The 22,311-nt window shown below is 40.3% G+C and overlaps 1 protein-coding gene across 10 annotated transcripts in view; it reads left to right on the top strand.

Moving 5' to 3' along the window:
* The window catches only part of HERC4 (HECT and RLD domain containing E3 ubiquitin protein ligase 4), a 233,937-nt gene that overhangs the window by 86,152 nt on the left and 125,474 nt on the right, over positions 1 to 22,311 (top strand). The window contains exons 1-2 of one of the 10 annotated variants that reach the window (XR_004477447.2): positions 12,863 to 14,795; positions 16,595 to 16,899. Coding sequence is in view for 7 of the 10 variants with exons in the window: in XM_049697176.1 (XP_049553133.1) it covers positions 16,674 to 16,899 (226 nt within the window). In the remaining 3 variants the exon portion in view is untranslated. Of the gene's footprint in view, positions 1 to 12,862; positions 14,812 to 16,594; positions 16,900 to 21,698; positions 21,791 to 21,894; positions 22,028 to 22,311 lie in introns of those variants that run through there. The other 9 variants (XR_007471390.1, XR_004477446.2, XM_033407641.2 and 6 more) reach the window with 9 other exon arrangements.

Here is a 22,311-nt window from a genome sequence, read left to right as displayed (position 1 = left end):
AAGAAGAAAGAATCAGCAGTGTTCATCCAAGAGAGCCTATCTGCTCCTGATGGTGGTGCTGGCAGCTCCAGACCAACACTACCAGATGCCATAACCAATTACTTACCTTGCTCCAATCCATGCTCATACAACAGCATTCTGATTTCAATTGAGTTTTTGTGTGTGTGTGTGTGTACGGTACGTGGGCCTCTCACTGTTGTGGCCTCTCCCGTTGCGGAGCACAGGCTCCGGATGCGCAAGCTCAGCGGCCATGGCTCGTGGGCCCAGCCGCTCCGCGGCATGTGGGATCCTCCTGGACCGGGGCACGAACCCGCGTCCCCTGCATCGGCAGGCGGACTCTCAACCACTGCGCCACCAGGGAAGCCCTCAATTGAGTGTTTTATTAAAATAGACTTATTTATTTTTAAAAACAAATTTATTTATTTATTTATTTTTGGCTGTATTAGGTCTTCGTTGCGGTTCGTGGGCTTCTCATTGCGGTGGCTTCTCTTGTTGCGGAGCATGGCTCTAGGTGCGTGGGTTTCCGTAGTTGTGGCACGTGGGCTCAGTAGTTGTGGCTCATGGGCTCTAGAGCACGGGCTCAGTAGTTGTGGTGCACGGGCTTAGTTGCTCCACGGCATGTGGGATCTTCCCGGACCAGGGCTCGAACCCGTGTCCCCTGCATTGGCAGGCGGATTCTTAACCACTGCACCACCAGGGAATTCCCTAGACTTCTTTTAAATAATAAGTTGGTAGGCGAATATGGCACTTAGTTTGCTCTCAAGCCATGTTTCTCATTGTCAATTAACAAATTGGAAATGTGGATGCTGTATTACTCTCTTGGGAGTTTGATTAATGTAAATACCCTGCAAAAGGACTGGATCGCTATAAGAGTTTTTTTTTTTTTTTTTTTTTTTGCGATACGTGGGCCTCTCACTGTTGTGGCCTCTCCCGTTGCGGAGCACACGCTCCGGACGCGCAGGCTCAGCGGCCATGGCTCACGGGCCCAGCCGCTCCGCGGCATGTGGGATCTTCCCAGACCGGGGCACGAACCTGCGTCCCCTGCATTGGCAGGCGGACTCCCAACCACTGCGCCACCAGGGAAGCCCGCTATAAGAGTTTTTGAAAAACAAATTAGGTTTCTGATCTTGGATAGCTGAGGACCAGACAATGAAACCTGGTGATTTCATCAAGGTGATTAAAAGCTGCAAGATCTTATGACAGTCAACCAACTGGACTTCCCTAAGAAGCAATCCTGTAATTCAATGTGTGACCTTTAGCATGAAATAAATACATGGCAGGTGTGTCTTGGAGACACTGCCATAAGATACTTCCACAATATGAACGATGGGGATGGCGTTTTAGCTATGATCCAGCCTATCTTTCTTAGCTTGGAGTTGTAGATAAACTGAGGACGAGAGGAAGTAAGTTGGTTATCTAAGATTGCAGTTGATATCAGCTCAAACTTGAAATTATAATTGGTGCTTCCTAGTCCAGCATATGAAACTGTTTTCCATAGCCTTTATGAAATAATATCACAGCTGTAAAATGCACACATCCATGACTATATCTTCGTTTCCTGTTTTAAAAGATATTTATTCACTAATATGTTCAAAGTACTCTGCTAAGTTAAGATTTTCTTCAAATCTGCTCTATATGTTTTATAATATGAGTAAATGTTTAACACTGGGAGTAGGGTAGAGGAAAATATGGCTACTTACTGAGAAGCTAATACATGCCAGGCACTGTTCTAGATACACTACATCTTACTTTCATTTATTATATGATTAAATGCTTTTCAATAATGATGATTTTTATTTAATGATCATCTTGGATATGACCCGATGCAATGAAGTGCATTCATTTAGGGCAGCAGTCCCTAACCCTTTTGGCACCAGGGATCAGTTTCATGGAAGACAATTTTTCCACGGACTGGGGCAGAGGGGGATGGTTTCGGGATGATTCAAATGCATTACATTTATTGTGCACTTTATTTCTATTATTATTACATTGTAAGATATAATGAAATTATTATACAACTCACCATAATGCTGTTAGGAGCCGGAGCTCAGGCGGTAATGCGAGCGATGGGGAGCGGCTGTAGATACAGATGAAGCTTCGCTCGCTTGCTCCTCACCTCCTGCTGTGCGGCCCCGGTCCTAACAGGCCTTGGACTGGTAGTGGTCCGTGGCCCGGCGGTTGGGGACCCCTGATTTAGGGTATCATTAGAGAACTTACATGGTACACGTCCAAAGGTTTTAGTAAATAATAAGTGAAAGTAATACTCCCAACGGAAGAGGTTCTTTTCTGTCTCGCTACACACTAAGCATCCCTCCCACCCCCCACAAAAGCTCACAAAAGACCACATATTGTGTGATTCCATTTATATGAAATGTCCAGAATAGACAAATCTACAGAAACAGATAGTAAATTTGTGGTTGCCTAGGGTTGTGGGTGAGGGGAATGTGGGAAGAAAAGAGGAGTCACTGCTCTTGGGTATAGGTTTTTGTGGGGAGGGTGAGGAAATGTTCTACAGCTGATTGTGGCAATGGTTGCAAAACTCTGTAGATATACTAAAAACCACTGTATTGTACACTTTAAATAGGTGAATTGTATGGTATGTGAATTATATCTCAATACAGCTGTAATTTTTTTAAAGTTCTAAATTTCTGCCGTCCAGTTGCACAGTCCCTTCAGATCAACCCTGTGAGATACCCTCTTAATAGAATGGGAGGGTTTTACCATTAATGAGTAGTAACTTAAAAAAAAAACAGGTAATATAAAAATGAATTCCAGCACAGAAGGTAGGAACTTATAGAAACCATGGTGAGTGATAGATAAATACGCCAACTGGGAATAACTCATGTGTGTCCTAAGGTAAATCACTGATCCAGTTCTCTATGAAACAACAACACAGAAAATCCTGGCCTCCTCCAGGATTCTGTTTTCTGTCTTCAACCAGCTCAACCACTCTGTACTTTGCCCATGAACAAAGCACAGTGTTGCCCACTTAGTCCTATTTGTGGTATCTCTAATCTTTCCTTTTTGGACCTGCAGTATCTCATCCATTTTTTTAATATCACTTGGAGGTACTCTTTCCTCATTCTTCTTCCACATGGTTTTACAGATTTTCTAGGACAGCCTCCTCCCTTTACCCCAACACTTGAAAAAAAAACAGCACCTACACACCCCAGAGAGCCACAGTTCAACAAGGTGAAAAGGTGTGGTTCAGATGAATACCTTGGGTGAGGATGGATACAAGAATAGTTTTATTGCTCTCTTAATCATTGGATTCCTGGAGGCATCTCTTTACTAGGCAATATTAAATCTTTCCATTGTCCGGACATTCCCTTAAGAAATCGCTTGCTTTACCTCCCAAGGTGAGTTATCAGGGAGGGCCTTACCTGGCACAAACTGCAGTGGATCTCCACGGGGGTTCCACGGGGGCTCCTGGCCCTTCCCCTCACTTGCTGAGTGCAGGGAAATCTGCCGTGGCTTTCCCTTCCTGGGCTTGCCCATCCTGCTAATTTTAGGCTGCTTCCTCATGCAGCCACCTTGGGTATCAGCATGTGGCTCCCCTCAGAGGAGCTATTTTCTCCTATGAGTCTCATTTGTTTACAACTTCTCTCCCTTTTCCTCCTCAACCCCACCTCTGTATAGCTGAGCTATTTCTTAGTAATAAATAAAATATCTTCCAGAATTATGCTTACTCTAATCTGAGTTTATACCTGAATTCAAGGGACTAAGGAAAACTTTTTATATTAGATTTTAGTTGTCCTTCCCAGTAGCCAGATTTCCAAATCATGTTTATCTAACAAATAAACTAGGTTTCTACTGTGGATAAGATATTAGGTCACAGGGATACAATGATGAGCAAAGCACATGTATATTTCACTGATATAATCTCGATAACAGATTTATCAAACTTCCACTGTGTTCTGTGCTCTCTGTTCAGACGTGGGAATAAAAAATTAATAAAGCAGAGCCCGTGTCCTCAAAGAGCTCATTAGATATTTCAGTATACATAGAGATTCAAAGAGGCAGGGCTTACAAATTTCTGAGACTTAGTTTTCATATAATGAATGGAAATTATGTCTTCATATATGTTATAGACATAATCAAACAAATTGCTTATTAACTTAAAGGATATAAGTATACAAGGGCAATAGACAAAATGGATACGCTAAGCAGCATCTCAAGGCTCTCCTTTACATGTCCCCCCCGAGCATTTTGTTATTCTATGGAGCCAGAGGGGTTGAAGTACCTGGAGAAGCCAATCTAGGCAATCAAAGCACAGGTGATGACTATCAGTATAACAAGACACATTCAACTTAAGATTTTTCGAGGTGATGGTGATGTTAATTAATGTATGTGGTATTCATTTCACAGTACATATGTGTAACAAATCATGACATTTTACACCTTAAACCTATACAATATTATATGTCAATTATATCTCAATAATGCTGAAAAAAAGATTTTTATTCTACTTGAACAGAATAAGACTGAACTTATCCATTATTTATATGTGTGGATAATTGACCCTGTAAATTCATGGTGTGGGCATGTCTTCTACGTGAACGTAACTAAGCTCCCCAATACTTGGAAAGAGGTCCTTAGCACCTTGTTGAGTAAAAATATTTACAAAATTCCAAGATCCATTGAGTAAACATACTGATTTCTGTGTCTGTGCAACATACTTTGGAGTATGAAAAAACATCAGAATGATATTCAGTAAATGTTCCCAGTATGTATCTCCTGAGGTGGTGTCTCTGATATTTTCTTCTTTATATTTTACTGAATTGTTTAAATTATTAACAATAATAATTAATATTTTAAAATAAAATCTCATCTAATTTTTAAATGAGAATTTCCCATACTAAACAAATTTAATTTTAAACAGAATAATTTTTTGTTAAATAAAAGAAACCATCTTACCCAGTCCCTCTAATTGTAACTAGGAGAAGGATGATAAGGTGTATCACCCTTACCATAGACTCAGTGTACAATTTTATTCTCTGATGATGTAGTACTTAAAAAAAAAAATGTTTTCCACACGAAAAACAATTCTAACATTCACCATTCCACAGGATTTCTGTTTTATTGTCGACACTCTCAGTGCTTGCAAATGGGAGCGGTTTGAAAGCTGCTCTTTGGAAGTTAGCTTGCTGGGCAGTGCTTCCTTTTAAAGATTGAACAGATGAAGTTTGTTGTTTGTTGAAAGTGAACAGCACACGACCCTTCAGTTCACCTCTTAATACCCCAATGTTTACAAAGAGTAATTTTTCTTCTCTTTATTTTTTTAAAGTAAAACAGCAGGCTGAACTGCATGGCACTTTTCTTGGGCAAACATGTTTGTCATTTTATGTGGTTAAACTGTATTTAGGTGCTGTGGAGGTGGCAACTATAATTTGTCTTCTAGGAACACTCTGTCCTTCCTAGTCACTGATGCTCAACTGTTCCTTCAGGCTATCAGATCTACACTGAGACAATAAAAATACATTTTTAAACTGTAACGAAAATCTGTCCACAAAAATGTCTGTGTTTTATTTATTTCTAAATGCCAGCTATTATGGCAGTTTATTTCATTTTTCCAAAAGAAGCATGAGTAACAGTACACATTTTTTAAACATTTGCAATCAATGTGTATAAAAGTTATCTGTATGCTGAAGGCAACCAACAGTTGGTTCTAGAGCACGTAAGGAGTTCTGGGGGGTAGGGGAAAAGGGAAGGGAGTTTAAAAAGCTTTTCTGTCTCCTTACTTCTGTGTCCTCTGTGCTGCTTTCGTAAGATTTTTAATGCTTAATTAAGAAATGTGGGGGGCTTCCCTGGTGGTGCAGTGGTTGAGAGTCCGCCTGCGGATGCAGGGGACACAGGTTCGTGCCCCGTTCCGGGAGGGTCCCACATGCCGCGGAGCGGCTGGGCCCGTGAGCCATGGCCGCTGAGCCTGCGCGTCCGGAGCCTGTGCTCCGCAACGGTAGAGGCCACAACAGTGAGAGGCCCGCGTACCAAAAGAAAAAAAAAAAAAAAAAAAGAAATGTGTTGTTGAGAGTCCCCTTGGTGGTCCAGTGGTTAGGACTCTGTGTTTTCACTGCAGGGGGCACGGGTTCTATCCCTGGTTGGGGAACTAAGATCCTGCACGCTGTGAGGCAAAAAAAAAAAAAAAAAGATGTCAATTTCTCTTATAAAAAGTGATAATTGAATAAGATGCACAGCAAGTCTGTTTCTTTTATACCATTAGTTTGAAAGTTAGTAATAAAGGATTCAATAGATGAAGATACTCATGCTGTGGTTGACTTCTATGAAAGAAATAGTACTGTTAATTTGACTAAAACCTGTAGTTAAAATTAGTTTTAGTCCTGATTCTATTTGAAGGCTGTGAGGCATGCCACTTAAAAATATACATATGGGGCTTCCCTGGTGGCATAGTGGTTGAGAGTCCGACTGCCGATGTAGGGGACACGGGTTCGTGCCCTGGTCCGGGAAGATCCCACATGCCGCGGAGCGGCTGGGCCCGTGAGCCATGGCCGCTGAGGCTGCGCGTCGGGAACCTGTGCTCCGCAACGGGAGAGGCCACAACAGTGAGAGGCCCGCGTACCACCAAAAAAAAAAAAAAAAAAAGTATATATATATATATATATATATATATATATATATACACACACACACACACACACATATGTACATATATGTGTGTTTGTATATACATATATATACATATGTGTATATATATATCTGTGTGTGTGTGTGTATATATATATATATAAAAGATCTGGGCTTCCCTGGTGGCGCAGTGGTTAAGAATCTGCCTGCCAATGCAAGGGACACGGGTTTGAGCCCTGCCCCGGGAAGATCCCACATGCCGTGGAGCAACTAAGCCCGTGTGCCACAACTACTGAGCCTGTGCTCTAGAGCCCACAAGCCACAACTACTGAGCCCACGTGCCACAACTACTGAAGCCTGCACGCCTAGAGCCCGTGCTCTGCAACAAGAGAAGCTACTGCAACGAGAAGTCCGCGCACCACAACGAAGAGTAGCCCCCGGCTCACCGCAACTAGAGAAAGCCCAGGCACAGCAACGAAGACCCAACACAACCATAAATAAACAAACAAACAAACAAATAAATAAGATCTCACCCTTTGGCTTGATGCAGGTTATATTGCTGATTCACTTTGGTATGGGACCTGGCACAAGGAACAAGAAAAAGCAAACTTTCCAGATTTCATATTTCTAACAGCTAAATTTGAACTTTTCAACCTCAGATATCTTTATGAGACCCTTTGAAATCAGTAGCAACAAAATAGCTCAATTTGCAACCCAAAGTTTGACTGTTAAGCTCTAGTAGTTGAGATTCTGTCTCTTTATTGCTATTTTAATTGTTTTCTTTAAAAGAAAAACACATAGGGACTTCCCTGGTGGTGCAGTGGTTAAGAATCCGTCTGCCAGTGCAGGGGACATGGGTTCGATTTCTGGTCCGGGAAGATCCCACATGCCGCGGAGCAGGTAAGCCTGTGCGCCACAACTACTGAAGCCCTCGTGCCTAGAGCCCGTGCCCCGCAACAAGAGAAGCCACTGCAATGAGAAGCACGTGCACCGCAAGGAAGAGTAGCCCCTGCTCGCCGCAACTAGAGAAAGCCTGCGCACAGCAACGAAGACGCAACACAGCCAAAAATTAAAAAATAAGTAAATTTATTTTTAAAAAAATAGAGAAGAAAAACACATAGACTTAAAAGATTCATATACGTACAGATCCCACACTTCATACCATATTTCTTTGGTGATGCTCATTATTAATTAGAACTTGCAGAATTCTCATCTTATGATTGCTGTGGGATAAAATTAATTTTAAAGCATAGTTTATCATACAGTTAAGACTTCGTTTTTAAAAACAACTTTTTTTTTCTGCCAACCCTCCCCCCTGCAAAAACAAAACAAAACAACAACAACAAACACCATAGTCATTCTGAGCACTTTCTCTGTTTAGAAACTATAGTAACTGGAATAATCACACTGTAATTTCAAAGGCATGGACACATCCCCACATACTGGTCAATGGCCACATTACATGTGATTTTTTTTCAGGCTTATGCCTGTTTGAATGCCAGCTGAATTCCTGTAATTGGATGGAAAACAAACACAAAGAAATTATAGAGTTATAAAAAGAAAGCATTTAAAAAATATTTCAGGTATTTATAATATGATCATTACTACTGTTTCACGCTGGGATACTGTGAAGGAAATTGGAGTCAGAATGTAAATTTAGAGCAGGAAATGAGATTAGTATAAATGTGAGAATGAAAGTTGAGAAGGATTCTATAATAAATATCCAGAATTATTATTCTTTGTGTTGTTAAGTGGCATATATCATAACATGTAATATTATGAATAAAATTGTTTTGCTTGCATCTATTAAAAAGAGGGGGAAATTTTTTTCTGTGCTTTCTCATTTATGTGGCAGAAGAGAATTCTTTCTCCCATCTCACTCACTTCTGGGCTAGGCCCATACCCTGTAGGATAACAGAAAAAGGACTTTTTATGATGCAGTTCAAAAGGAAGAAAAAAATTGTTACGGGCTGAATTGTGTCCCCTGCCAAATTCATATGCTTAAGTCCCAATCTCCAGTACCTCAGAATATGACTGTATTTGGAGATGGAGGTTTTTTTGTTTTTTTTTTTTACGGTACGCGGGCCTTTCGGTGTTGCGGCCTCTCCCGCTGCGGAGCACAGGCTCCGGACGCGCAGGCTCAACGGCCATGGCTCACGGGCCCAGCCGCTCCGCGGCATGTGGGATCTTCCTGGAGCGGGGCACGAACCTGTGTCCCCTGCATCAGCAGGCGGACTCTCAACCACTGCGCCACCAGGGAAGCCCAGAGATGGAGCTTTAAAGCGGTAATTAAGGTAAAATGAGTGGGCCCCAACCCAGTACACCTGGTGTCTCTATAAGAAGAAGAGACTAGGGCAGAGAGAATGCGCAGAGGGAGGAATGGCCATAGGAACACCCAGCGAGGAGGTAGCCATCTGTACGTCAAGGAAAGAGGCCTCAGAAGAAACCAAACCTACCAACACCTCGATGTCTGACTTCTAGCCTCCAGAACTGTGAGAAAATCAATTTCTGTTGTTTTAAGCCACCCAGTCTGTGGTATTTTGGTATGGCAGCCATACCAAACTAATACAGAAACACACTCTTGATTTTTCAAACTTAAAAAACAGGCCACTTCATTTTTCCTGGTCAAAACCTGTCCTTCTCCTTCTTCCTTCAGCAGCTATCCTCATCTTGGTAAATGTCCTCAAGTCAGAAAACTACCAGTGGCCCAGCACTCCTCCCATTCTCTGCTCCCCTACAAACCATCCATCACAACTCTGTTAATTCTATTCCCAAAGTATGCTTTAAATCTACCTTCTTTACTTTATCTCCATCACAACCACCTTAGTCCCCACCGCTATTATCTCCCACTTGGATTATTATAAAAGCCTCCTAAATGATTTATCTCTGCCCATGTTCACCCTCCTGTAATTCAGCAATACTGTGCAGTTCAGCAACAAGAGTAATCTTTTTCTTAACAAATATAATCATTGCCCTCCTCTCCTGGCTTAAAACCCCTGAGCAGGGGCTTCCCTGGTGGCGCAGTGGTTGAGAATCTGCCTGCTAATGCAGGGGACACGGGTTTGAGCCCTGGTCTGGGAGAATCCCACATGCCGCGGAGCAACTAGGCCCGTGAGCCACAACTACTGAGCCTGTGCGTCTGGAGCCTGTGCTCCGCAACAAGAGAGGCTGCGATAGTGAGAGGCCCGCACACCGCGATGAAGAGTGGCCCCCGCTCGCCACAACTAGAGAAAGCCCTCACATAGAAATGAAGACCCAACACAGCAAAAAAAAAAAAAAACCCTGAGCAGTACTTAGAGTAAAACTCCTTAATGTGCTCTTACTGACTGCTTGTCACCAAACATTTCTTGTACCCTTGTGCTCCATCTACACTAATTTTCTTTCAGTTCCTGGAAAATGCCAAGTTCTTTCCTGCCTCAAGGGCTTCGTGTTTCTCCCTCCACCTAGAATATTTTCTCAGCCCTATCTTCACAAGGCTTGATCCTTCTCTTTGGTTTCAGTTTTAATAACAATTCCTCCACTGAGGACTTTACTGTCCATTCTGTTCAAGGACTTACTCTATTATTCTCCATCTCTATCTCTTGTTTGTTTCCTTAGTATTTATTACAATTTGGAATACTTTTATTTGCCTGCCTACTTGTTTTTTCCTATCTCTACTACTAGAACGGGAAGGCAGCACAGAGTAGGTGTCCAGTAAAGATTTGTTGAAGAATCTTAAAATATCTGACTGCCATGTGTATATTCTAAGGTGAAGCCATAATGCTAGGTCAAAGACCAATGAGAAGGGATGACCATGGGGCCCATAAGACAGGGGATTAAAAGGACAGAATTCTCCAGATGGAGGGACTCACTGAGGGACTGAAGAAAACATGGCCATGCAACCACTTGATTGAAGGCTCCAACCTTGGAAAGCAAGGGTGTGTAAAATAAAATAAAACGGGCTTTTCCTGTTGTCCACTCAAGGTGGAATCTACAATTTGGTGGCAGTAGGTGACAAATTCTTTCGGACAATACCATCCTGTCCTTTCTCCCTTCCTTTTTTTTTGCCATTCCTCACGGCTTATGAGATCTTAGTTCCCTGACCAAGGATCGAACCTGGGCCCCCAGCAGTGGAAGCACAGAGTCCTAACCACTGAACCACCAGAGAATTCCCTATCCTGTCCTTTCAAAGTTAACAATAAAAGGATTAACCTTGCCATACATATCATTTCCCCACTGTTGGAACTTATGTTGTTTTTAATTTTTGCTTTTAGAAATAATATAACAATAAACATCTTTGTTCACAGTTTTATTTGCCTGCCTTTTTGTTTTTATCTTTCTCACCTACCAGAATTGGGAAAGAGGCACATAGTAGGTGCTTAATAAAGATTTGTTGAATCCACCTTGTATTTCCTTAGGACAGAGTCCAGAAGTGATATAATATAGGTAAATAGTTCTGTGCAATGTCTCACAATAATTATTGCTATTAATATGAACTATTGTTAAATGAAATTTACTGACTCTTGAAACATAGTGCCGAATTTACTTATAAAATGGTTGTAATAATTTACGTTGCCAGCACCATTAATTAATTCAATAAATAATTTTTGAGCACATGCTATAGGCCAGGAACTGTTCAAGATATTAAGGAACAGAGCACTTAGGAAAACAAAGTCCCTGCCTTTATGGAGTTTTCTTTCTAGTGAAAAAGACAAATTTATATATCTACCTATATAATATATATTTATAGATTTTACATAATTATTTTATCTTTTAATTTTTTTATAAATTTTTTTTTTTTTTTTGGCTGCGTTGGGTCTTCGTTGCTGTGCACAGGCTTTCTCTAGTTGCGGCGCACAGGCTTTCTCTAGTTGCTTCGTTGTGGTGCGTGGCTTATCTTGTTGCGGAGCATGGGCTCTGGGCACGCAGGCTCAGTAGTTGTGGCGTACAGGCTTAGTTGCTCTGCAGCACGTGGGATCTTCCTGGACCATGGCACGAACCCGTGTCCCCTGCATCGGCAGGCAGACTCTCAACCACTGTCACACCAGGGAAGCCCATGGCAGGCGGATTCTTAACCACTGTGCCACCAGGAAGTCCCAACATAATTATTTTAGATTTATCTATATATAACATATGGAATATAATAAATAAAATATTATACATTTATGTATTATACAATAAATATCAGGTAGTGATAACAGATATAAAATAAAGCAGGATAAGTTATTGAGAGTGAGGGGCTAGTTTTTTTGGTTAGGGTGATCAGGGAAGACTGGGGAGGTGACATGAGCAGAGACTTGAATGAAGGTTAGGTGGGGTACAGCACAAGCAGTATGGCTATATGGAAGGGAGCAGGGGAAAGAGTGGGACAGGATGAATACCTAGTTTAGTGGTCTCTCAACAGTCTGAGCTTTTTTTTAAATGAAAATAACACGATAGGTAAAAAATATTTTACTTTTGTTCTAAATAAGAATTATATCATTATTTGTGATATGGAATGCTTTCCCAAAAGTTCTCTTACTACTTGTTAGTTCAGGAGAGATAATGTTAGCAATAATAAAGCTAACATTTACAAAATACTGGCCATGTTCAAGGCACTGTACATGTTACCTTATTAAATCCTCACAACCCAGTGAGGTATGGATTATTAACTTCCCCTGTTTATAGAAATTGTGACTGAGAAGTAATTTTCTGTAAAATAGACCATTAGTAAATGTCTATAGGTGTTTTGGGGAGGATAGGAGGACAGAGGTCTGAGTGGCCTGTAGGCTCAGGCTCTGAGTCCAGACAAACCAGCACCACAGGCCATACTCATCATCAATTACTCATGCTGCTTTTATACAACAAATTCACATTATCCTAATAAACTTCTGATCCTATACTTGTTTCACTTTTAAGGTAATCACAGGCTATTTTCTGAGATCTTGTATCACAGTTTCATAGATTTATAAGGTTAAAAGGAACATCTAGAAAAGTCTTTTCCACTTTCTACAAGCAAGACCTATATTTAAAAATATTCTAGCGAGAGATGCATCCATGTAGCAGACATAGCTGTCCACTAATTCATGCTCTCTCTTCTATGGCGTAAAGTAGTACCAGCGAACTCAGCAGGGGTTATGTTTCCCAGTCCCCTTGCATCTAGGGGTGTTGTTCTTGCTAACATTATGTGTGCAGATGTGATATGTGGCACCTCCCAGACAAAAGTTTTAAGAAGCTCCTGGTGCCCTCATCTCCCCAAGTTCCTGGAAATTAGTTTTGACGCATTAGGAACACCCACTTGGAATGTTAAAAAGGTAAAAAATACACTCTTATTATGTTAACAGTCATATTTTAGTGTTTATTTGTTGCAGCATCTATTACATATCTTAAAGACCCAAATCCCATAACTTCCCCTTTAATAATATATTCGGAGGCATCAAGTCCTGAAGGTTAAAAGACAACAAAAGCCCTACAAGGGCAATGAAGCTATCAAAATAAGAAGTATGTTTCATGGGCAACATCACCACTCCTAGTATTGAAATTATGCTTTCTTTGCTTAAGTACCTTGTTATTTTTATTCTTATTTCTGTAATATACAGAAATAAGGTTGTGGGTTGAATTGGGTTGCCAAGAGATGGTTGAAGTCCCAGCTTCCAGTGCCTGAGAATGTGACCTTATTGGGAAATAGGGTCTTTGCAGATGCAATCCAGTTAAAAAGAGGTCACAATGGATTAGGGTGGGTCTTAATCTAATGACTAGTGTCCTTGTAAGAGGGACATTTGGACACAGAAACACAGGGAAGAACACCATGTGGAGATGGAGGCAGGGATTCGAGTGGTGCATCTACAAGCCAAAGAATGCCAAGGATTGTCAGCAGCCACCAGAAGCTAAGAGAGAAGTATGGAGAAGATTCTCTGAGACCCCAAGAGACAACCAATCCTGCTGCCTCTTTGATTTCAGATTTCTGGCCTCCATAACTGTGAGACAATAAATTTCTGTTGTTTCAAGCCATCCAATTTGTAGTATAGTGTTACGGCAGCCCTAAGAAACTAAAACACACACATATTCTAGCACACACACTTTCCAATCTGAAATATATTTTTCAGTGAGATAAAGAAACATGGCTTACTGTGGAATTCTTTCTAGGTTCTCAACATTCACTCTGAAGTCAAGGTACTAGAAAAGTCTGACGTAAAATTTCAAGAGTGCCTTGTTTCAGGTTTTCCTCCTTGACTGGCCTAGGAAATCCGGAGTTTATTTTTGTGAGGCAGGGACTCTAGCCATATACATTATTTAATTTTCTCTAAATGAAGGAGGCCCTGCGTTATAAGTTTAGCTTCCAGGGAGAGTGCAGAAAGTGATGGCAGCCAACACTTTATCAGGAGCCTGAACTGGTGGTGTTGATATTTAATGCCAGTAGGCTCCATCATTGCTGCAATACATCTGGCATCCTCAGAATAACTCCAGTTGGGGCTAAGGGATAAAATAAAAGACTTCAACAACCTTTATATCCGTATTTCTGATGTTTTATCTGCTACTTCAAATTCTCCTTGGATAAAGGTGGAATAAAATAATAGAAACTGGAACTAATAGGCAAAAAGACAACCTAGCCAAAAAAGGAAGAGATTTTCTTCACTAAAAGGCCCTAGTGCACGCTGAAACGCTGTGACAAGACACACCAAACACCTGCATTTGCCTTGCAAATTCCAACTTCTGTGCTTGGCATTTTTCTCTTAAGGCAAGGCAAAGCACCACACTGCGCAGGCGCCCGCGTCGGTGTGCCCTGGGAGGATTCCGGCGCAGGCGCGCGGGCCACGAAGTGGGCGGGCTCGCGCGCGTGCTCCGCGGTTCACTTCCGGCCGACGCCGGCCCCTCCCCCTCCCCCCGCGTTGCCTCCTCCCTCTCTCCCTTCTCCTCCCCAGTCTGCCCCAACTCTTCCCCACCCCTAGCGCTCTCCGCCTCGCTCGCCTCCTGCCCTTCCCCTCCCGCTCCATCCGGGTCGCTGACGGCTGGCTCTGGGCTAGAGAGCAGTGGCGGCTGCTTTTCTCTGAGGAACCCGGTAAAGTTTCACAGGAGCCGAGGAGGTGAGCCGCGGAGCAGCTTCACCGACGCCGGAGGAGCTCTGGTGTTCGCAGCCACTGGCTGAAGGAGGAGGGTCCGGGAGCTGGAGACCTGTCTCAGCTGCTGCGCTGCCTCCCTCTTGCGGGAGGCGCCGCCCCCAGCCGCCCTGGGCTTCCCCTGCCTTGAGGGGCCGGGTGAGTCGTTGCCCCGGTGGGTTCGGGGGCGTGTGACGGCGTTAGGGAGGGGGCTGGGCGGATACAGGCCGGCCTGGCGCTGGGTGCTTTCTCAGCGTTTCCTCGGGCGGGGGTGGGGGGACGAGGGCAGTGTCGGGCCCCCTGGCCCGGGGGCTGGAATGTCGCACCTCCCCGGGGAAGGGCCTCCCTGGGACAAGGGCCGCCGAGGTGCCGAGCCTCGTGCGCCGGCCTCTGCGGCTACTGCGAGCGGACGGCTGCAGCAGTTGACTGGTCGGCCCGCGAGGTTGGGTGTGTGCAGATGATTTCTCTCTCCCGGTCCCCGTAAGCTGATCTCAGTGCATATTCAGGGAATGATGGGAATAAACTGCTTCTCTTTCCCCTACCTGTTGCTGGCGAGAGGACGCCTTTCCCATTACCCCTCTTTTTTAAAGAAAAGGATTGTTAAACCTCGTGCGTTGGAATTTGGGGTGTTGTCCTGTCCTCTCCTTAAAAAAAACAAAACAAAAACCGGGAAGACAGTGCAGAACTCTCGGGAACTATCGGGTTCTGATGCCCCAAAAGAATAAAATCAAACTTTTCTTAATGGATGGGTCATGGATAGAATGAGACAGCTTCAGCACTTGCTAGCCCGCACTTAGGAAAGTTGGGTTTTGAAACTTCTTAGGTTCTGTGTAAGGAATGTGGGTACCTACACGGGAATAAGGCTGACTTCCTGTAATTGTGTTATTTAGTAACGCGATATATCTAAAAATCTGTGTAGGTTTAGATAAAGTGGACTCTTTGTTATCTGTGTCTATATAAGCGAAGAAATATTCAGTCACTCTACTGGAAAGTTCTACAGATTTCGCCACCAAACTCTCAGTGTCCCAGTCCGCATTTCTATTCTTGAAAAATCGGCAGTGCCGGAGTTATTTGCAGTTTTTTTTTCCATCTTCAAATAATTGTCTTAGGGGTATAGATAGATGTAGATCGGCTTCGGGAGATATTTTTCAGTCATGGTTCCCACTCGAAATAGAAAATGTTGAATTTTGGGGGAGAGTCTTGATCTTTAAACTGCATACTTTTGTATTATAATTAGGTACACTGATTGAGTTTTTAAATTAAATTAGTAGTGAGGTCAGAGTGTTAATATTTTGATTTGTAAAGTATGATCTTTGGAGGTGATTTTCTTAATATCAAAGCTTACCTAGAGAACTGTAATTTTATCTGGGGCCTGTTAGTTGGAAGAGTCTTTTAAGTTGTGGGAAACTTAAAGTTTCCATTATTGGCTTTATTTCTAGTACAGATAAGAACTTCAGTTTTCTGTTAATGTGGAGGTAGGTGTTAGAAAATCTAATTATCCTGTGACTTGAGGGAGATTGCAAGGTTTTATGTTTCTGTAGTTGGCTAAATTTTTCACTGAGTATATATCTGATTTTGGGGGCAGTGGATAGATGTCATATTTCTTGCTCCCACTGAAATTATTCAAAGCAAAAAGGAAAAAAAAGGTTAACTTCATCAGGATACTTAATATTTCAATTTGATTAGTCTATTATAAGGCAACAAAAAGTCAAAACTAGTTAATATTTAGATTTTGCAAAGAATCATGGGGAGTGATGTATTTTTCCTAAACATTTCTGTATGATAATTTTAAAAATATACAACTGATTGGATTTTGAAATTGAAGGATACTTCTGTAACACATTATAAAGTAAATTTCATGTTTACTACATAGTGATTATTGTAGCCTAGTACTTGAAAGAGCAGTTATACATTATGTTTCCTTTGAAGTCATATTAACTTTTTTTCTATCTTCTCAGACATAGGGATACCTCCAACTTGCCAGTGTTTCAGAAGGGAGTGTTTTATTGAAACTGGAAGACCAAAAGAATTACAAACATGTTGTGCTGGGGAAATGCATCTTTTGGACAGCTAGGTTTGGGTGGAATTGATGAAGAAATTGTACTAGAGCCCAGAAAAAGTGACTTTTTTATAAATAAAAAGGTTCGAGATGTAGGATGTGGACTCAGACATACTGTATTTGTTCTGGATGATGGAACGGTATACACATGTGGATGTAATGATCTAGGGCAGCTAGGTCATGAAAAATCGAGAAAGAAACCAGGTAAGTTGAAAATTTTTTTGTTTGCTATTTCTAATAATTATATCATTTAAGTTTGAAATGTCAAACAATTTCTCTAGTCCTAAACCCATGTTTTCTTTTTATCAGGCTTTAAAAGCAAACCAGGCATTAAATAGATCCTTTACAGTTTGCATGCTTCTAAGTACTTTAATTATTTTGTGGTTTCTTTTTTTAACAAGTGCTATTATAAACCCTTATTTTTTTTTTATTCTTTTTTTTTTTTTGCGGTACGCGGGCCTCTCACTGTTGTGGCCTCTCCCGTTGCGGAGCACAGGCTCTGGACGCGCAGGCTCAGCGGCCATGGCTCACGGGCCTAGCGGCTCACGGGCCTAGCCGCTCCGCGGCATGTGGGATCTTCGCGGACCGGCTCACGAACCCGCGTCCCCTGCATCGGCAGGCGGACTCTCAACCACTGCGCCACCAGGGAAGCCCTACAAACCCTTATTGTATGAAGCTGTGGTTTCAGAACATAATTATGGTGATGTAAAACAATAGCGAAAACCACCCTGCAGTGTATAGATCTTCTTTGGTACTAAGTATATTGGTATAGAATATACAGTATGTAGGTCCTCTTTTATCAGTACTGGTCAGCCACCCTGGGCAGATTTTATTTTTTATCTTCTTCTTTTTTTTTGGGGGGGGGGCAGATTTTATTTTATTTTATATTTATGTTTTTATTTTTTGCGGTACGCGAGCCTCTCACTGCTGTGGCCTCTCCCGTTGCGGAGCACAGGCTCCGGCCGCGCAGGCTCAGCGGCCATGGCTCACGGGCCCAGCCGCTCCGCGGCATGTGGGATCTTCCCGGACCGGGGCACGAACCCGTGTCCCCGGCATCGGCAGGCGGACTCTCAACCACTGTGCCACCAGGGAAGCCCTGGGCAGATTTTAAATGCATAATTTACTGTGTTGTGTTCCATGTATCAGAAAGGGGGAAAATTAAGATGAAAGCTTTTTACTTTCACTTAGTTGCTGAAAATATAATCCTAAGTATTCTCTTGTTCTTCCTATTATATTTTAAATACATGATTCCATTTAGTTTGAAATATCTTTTATTTCCCTAGTATCTTACTTTCAAGTAATAACACTAGCTATTAAAAGTTTTGTGTCTATGAGATGTCCTGATTATGTAGTAGCCATACGAACCAAATTTAAAATAATTTGTAGGGTAATGAGAATTTTGAGGAATTTGGTCACATTTCATGTTCTGTTTTCCTGGATATACATATTTTAAGGTCAAATATTACCACATTTAGAAAAATTGTTAATGTGAATTTCACTTTCAGTTGTGTTAACTAAAAGTTAATTCTTAAGATGGTAAATTCAGATAAGATTATAGCTGTACTGATTTACAGTTTCTTTTAACTTTAACAATAATGGCACCTCAGTATTTTCTATGGCAGTTATCTTTCTTTACCACGTCATTATTTAAGTGGTTTCTATTGTTAGTCTACTTTTGAGAGGTTAATATAAGTATAATAAGGTATTAAATTAAGGTATGTTACTCTTTTTTCATACCATCTCACCACCATGCCCAGCCTCACTTTTCTAACTTGTAAATTATGGTGTAGTTTTCATCCTTCGTTGACAGGGTTTTAATCTCTTTTCTTCTGCCTTGATTTGTAATTTAATTTTTTTGGATGAATAGTAGTGATGCTTAATACAATAGGTTTAATTATTGCAAAACTCAAGGTAAATGGTAGTTTTCTTGTACTCTACCTCATGAAGAATATTCTATGGAATCTTACCAGATTTTCATAATCTTAGGCATTGAGGTTGTCATGTTGTTAGACATGAATGGTAATTTATTGATATGTATTTGTTATCACTGCTTCAGAGGCAGATGGATCCTTTACCTTTTTTGCTTAGCTTGGAATGCTGCCTCAGGTTGAGATTTTCATTGTATTGGGGCTGTTACTGTTCTTGTACTTAACATGCCCCACAGAAATAACTGAACATATCTCTGTATTGCTTTAGTAATTTCTCAGAGGCCTCAGGGCAAGTAGAAAGTACAAAGCTAGCAAAAAGAAATTGCCAATATAGTTACTGAAATTTACTAAGATTTACATTTTTTAAATGTTATTAAACATCTGTCCTGTGTCCAACACAAGGGTGATAGACACTGTGCACTAATAGTATAATGATTATTATAGTGCCTGGAACAGCTTTTAACCCTATAGGTGAGGTTCTGAGAAACTTAACTAGCCAGAAGAGGCTTCTTTGTGGTCATGCTGACACTGTGATGATTACGTTGTGACATTTATATCACTCTATTGATTCATCGTGGAAGCAATATTTGGCGATATAAAGTTGGGAGGGTGGGTTTACCTAATTTTTGATACCTCTTTAGGATTGCCTTGTTGTCCAGAGTACATCACAGTCTATGGAATAGAAAAATGAAAGGCATAAACTTTGTCTTTGAAAAATTTAGAGCCTGGGTTGGGCATTAAGGCATATGTAAATGAAATAACTAGAGAGAATTGAAATTTGACCTGATGTGGTATGTATTTTGAGACTGGGAAGTTTAAATGATGGGAAATGTCATTGTGGGATAGAATTGAAGAGTTCTGGGAGAAAATGAAGCCTTAAGTTTAATTCAATGATTGGTCACATAAATAGCCAGAAAATAAATCTAGAGCTGAAATAGCTTTATGGAAGAGAATCCTTATCCTGAGGAAAACTTTTTATTGCTAGAAGGCCAGATTCAATGATGTATTGAAGTGTACCTAGTTAAAGAGGTAGGAAAAAGTAAAAGTTCAAAGGGAGGTAGTTGCTCTGATAGGAGCTTAATCTTTTAACCTCAGTTTTGATTTAAGGGGATTGAGTGGAAAATGTAATAATGTTTTTAACCAAAAGTATTTCTCTTTGGAATAATTCCTTGATGATTTAAATATACTCCTTTTCTAGCCTTTCTTTTTTTTTAATTTGTGAGTTTGAGGAATGAATTAGAAGATACAGAGTTCTCATTTAATTGCTTTTGAAGTCTTTGGGTAACAGAATGAGTCTGGTTGAATTTTAGGACCATGTAATAAACAATAGTTCACTTCATCAGAGCTTTAAACTTGTGTCATGAAGAAAGCAAACAGAAAGCTAAGAATTGTTTTCTTATAGAGATTGGCTTTATAAGCATACTGAATATTAAGAAGTAAAAGAGAAAGAGGTCGCCTCATTCATTAAGGATAAGCTATTCTTGAGAGTCATGGTAACGTCTTGGAGGACTCAGCCTTACAGTGTAGTAAACAGATTTGACCTGTGGCCTGTTGGGAGAAGTTTCCATTCTGGACATTCTAGTAACCACATGGGAAGATTTCACTCATTTCCTTTATTATACCAAGAGTGCAGATTACATCCATGTTCATCTCCGTTCTCTTGTATATGTATAATCCTTGCTTTCACTACTAGCTCTTTCTGAACTATTTCCAGAGAAGTGAACATCTATTTCACTTTCATGTATGTATTTTTCCTTCATAGGAATTTTTTTAAACCTTTTAAAATCTAGAGGCGCTCAGTTTTTTCCTTAATTCGTAGCTAACAGGTAAATAGTATATTTAATCTTCAAAGTGCTAGGTCAGTCCACCTAAATAAAGTGTTAGTTTTATTTTTGTACTTCCAAATTTGCTTCTGGAAATTTTAAGATAACATTTAGAAAGTGTACTTTTCTTAATAAGATTGTTTACTCACTGTGTATCCACCATAGGTAGAATTTGGTGTCCATGGACCTAAATATATGTTTTACACACCTGTTTCCATTTGTTTTGTGTTAGAAACAGCGCTAAACTATTTTATGTCCATAATTTGAAAATAATGTGATACAGTTTGTTAAAAATGACTGTTTTTAATAGCGTTTTATGGTGTACAAAATTCTTTTGAATAGATTATGTATCTTATTTAATCCTCACAACAGTCTTGCTTGTTAGCTAGGGCAGGTGTTATGGTCCCCCTTTTTCAGATGAGGAAACTGAAGTTAAAAGAGCTTAACCACTAGAGTAGTAAATATTAAGAGAACATTCTAAACCCTGTGGTTTTATCTTTATCCTACAAAGTTTTGCCCCTGCCATATTTAGAAGGTAGAGGAATATTTATTCAAGGAGGAAACTAGTTTACATCATTATTTTAATGTAATTCTGAGGGTTTAAAAAACTCTTAAAAATTACTATTTTATGACTAAAGGTATACAATGATGACATCATGTTTTTTTAATCCCTCCCCAGTCCCTTCCCTGTGCATAAATTCAGAGAAGCCATTTTAGGAACCGTGTAATAAGGTTGAGAATTCTAGTTTCAGATGTAATATTGTATCAACACTAACTAAAAATTCAAATATATATGTTTTATTCTTGAACTGAAGACTGACTTCATTGCAAAGCCAGTAATAGATAAAGTTTTGAATAGTATGATAAAATTTTTTGTAGCTTGTGCTCAACTCTTCTACTGAAGATAAAAATATTATGAGCATTGATTCTGTTTTTTGTGGCCCAAAATGGTAATTTCTACTGTTGATCATTCCAATAAAAACATTTTGGTCATATAGCAGTAATTTGCTTGCCTTTCTTCTTCATTTTCTGACCTGCTCTCTCTTTTCATAAAACATAAATCTATAAATGAACTCCTTAAAATATAGTTGAAATTTAAAAAGTAATATAGGAAAATAAATGTATAAATATGGGAAATAAAATTGTTCATATAAGAGTGGATTAAAAAATTCAAATAATCCCATATATTCCTTAATGAACCAAAGAAGCTCATTATGTTTTATAACTACTAATTTTCATAATACCTTTTAAGGAAGAGAAGGATGTGGATGATATGAAGACTTGAAAAAATAATTACTTGGTTCAGGAATGGAGGCTTGCTTTGGATGCTTTACTTTGAGAAAGGTTAGTGTCCAAGAATCACAGTGTTGAGGGTAGGGAAAAAAAATCATAATGCAAACAGATGACTACTGTTAGAGAGATGTATAATAATACTTTACTTTGTGTAGGACCCTACATCTGAGGAATTTCAAGAGCATTACACAATAACTCATGGTTCCTTTCAAAATGCTTGTGACACAATTTGCAAGAATTATCCTCATCTTAGGGGATAAATTTACGGAGAAATGGCAGCACAAGTTGGTAAGTAACTTGTCAAAACAGCAGGTGACTGGTGAACAGCTATAAATTGAATCTGAAAATTTAAGTCTACCAGTCTCCTACCTTATTCACTAAATCGTGCTTATGTTTAGAATTATTTACAATAGTATCTTCTATTTGAGGCAGATCAAATACTAATGCACAGATTGTTTTTTTGCCATTCTATTGATGGCCTATTGAAATGAATCATTATTTTACCAAGATGCTTGCATTGTGATACCACTTTGGTATTTCATCATAACCTTGTGTGGTATGAAGAATATTTA

This window comes from Orcinus orca, chromosome 14, assembly GCF_937001465.1.
Source record: "Orcinus orca chromosome 14, mOrcOrc1.1, whole genome shotgun sequence".
Taxonomy (NCBI): domain Eukaryota; kingdom Metazoa; phylum Chordata; class Mammalia; order Artiodactyla; family Delphinidae; genus Orcinus; species Orcinus orca.
This window is presented reverse-complemented; position numbering and strand designations above follow the sequence as displayed.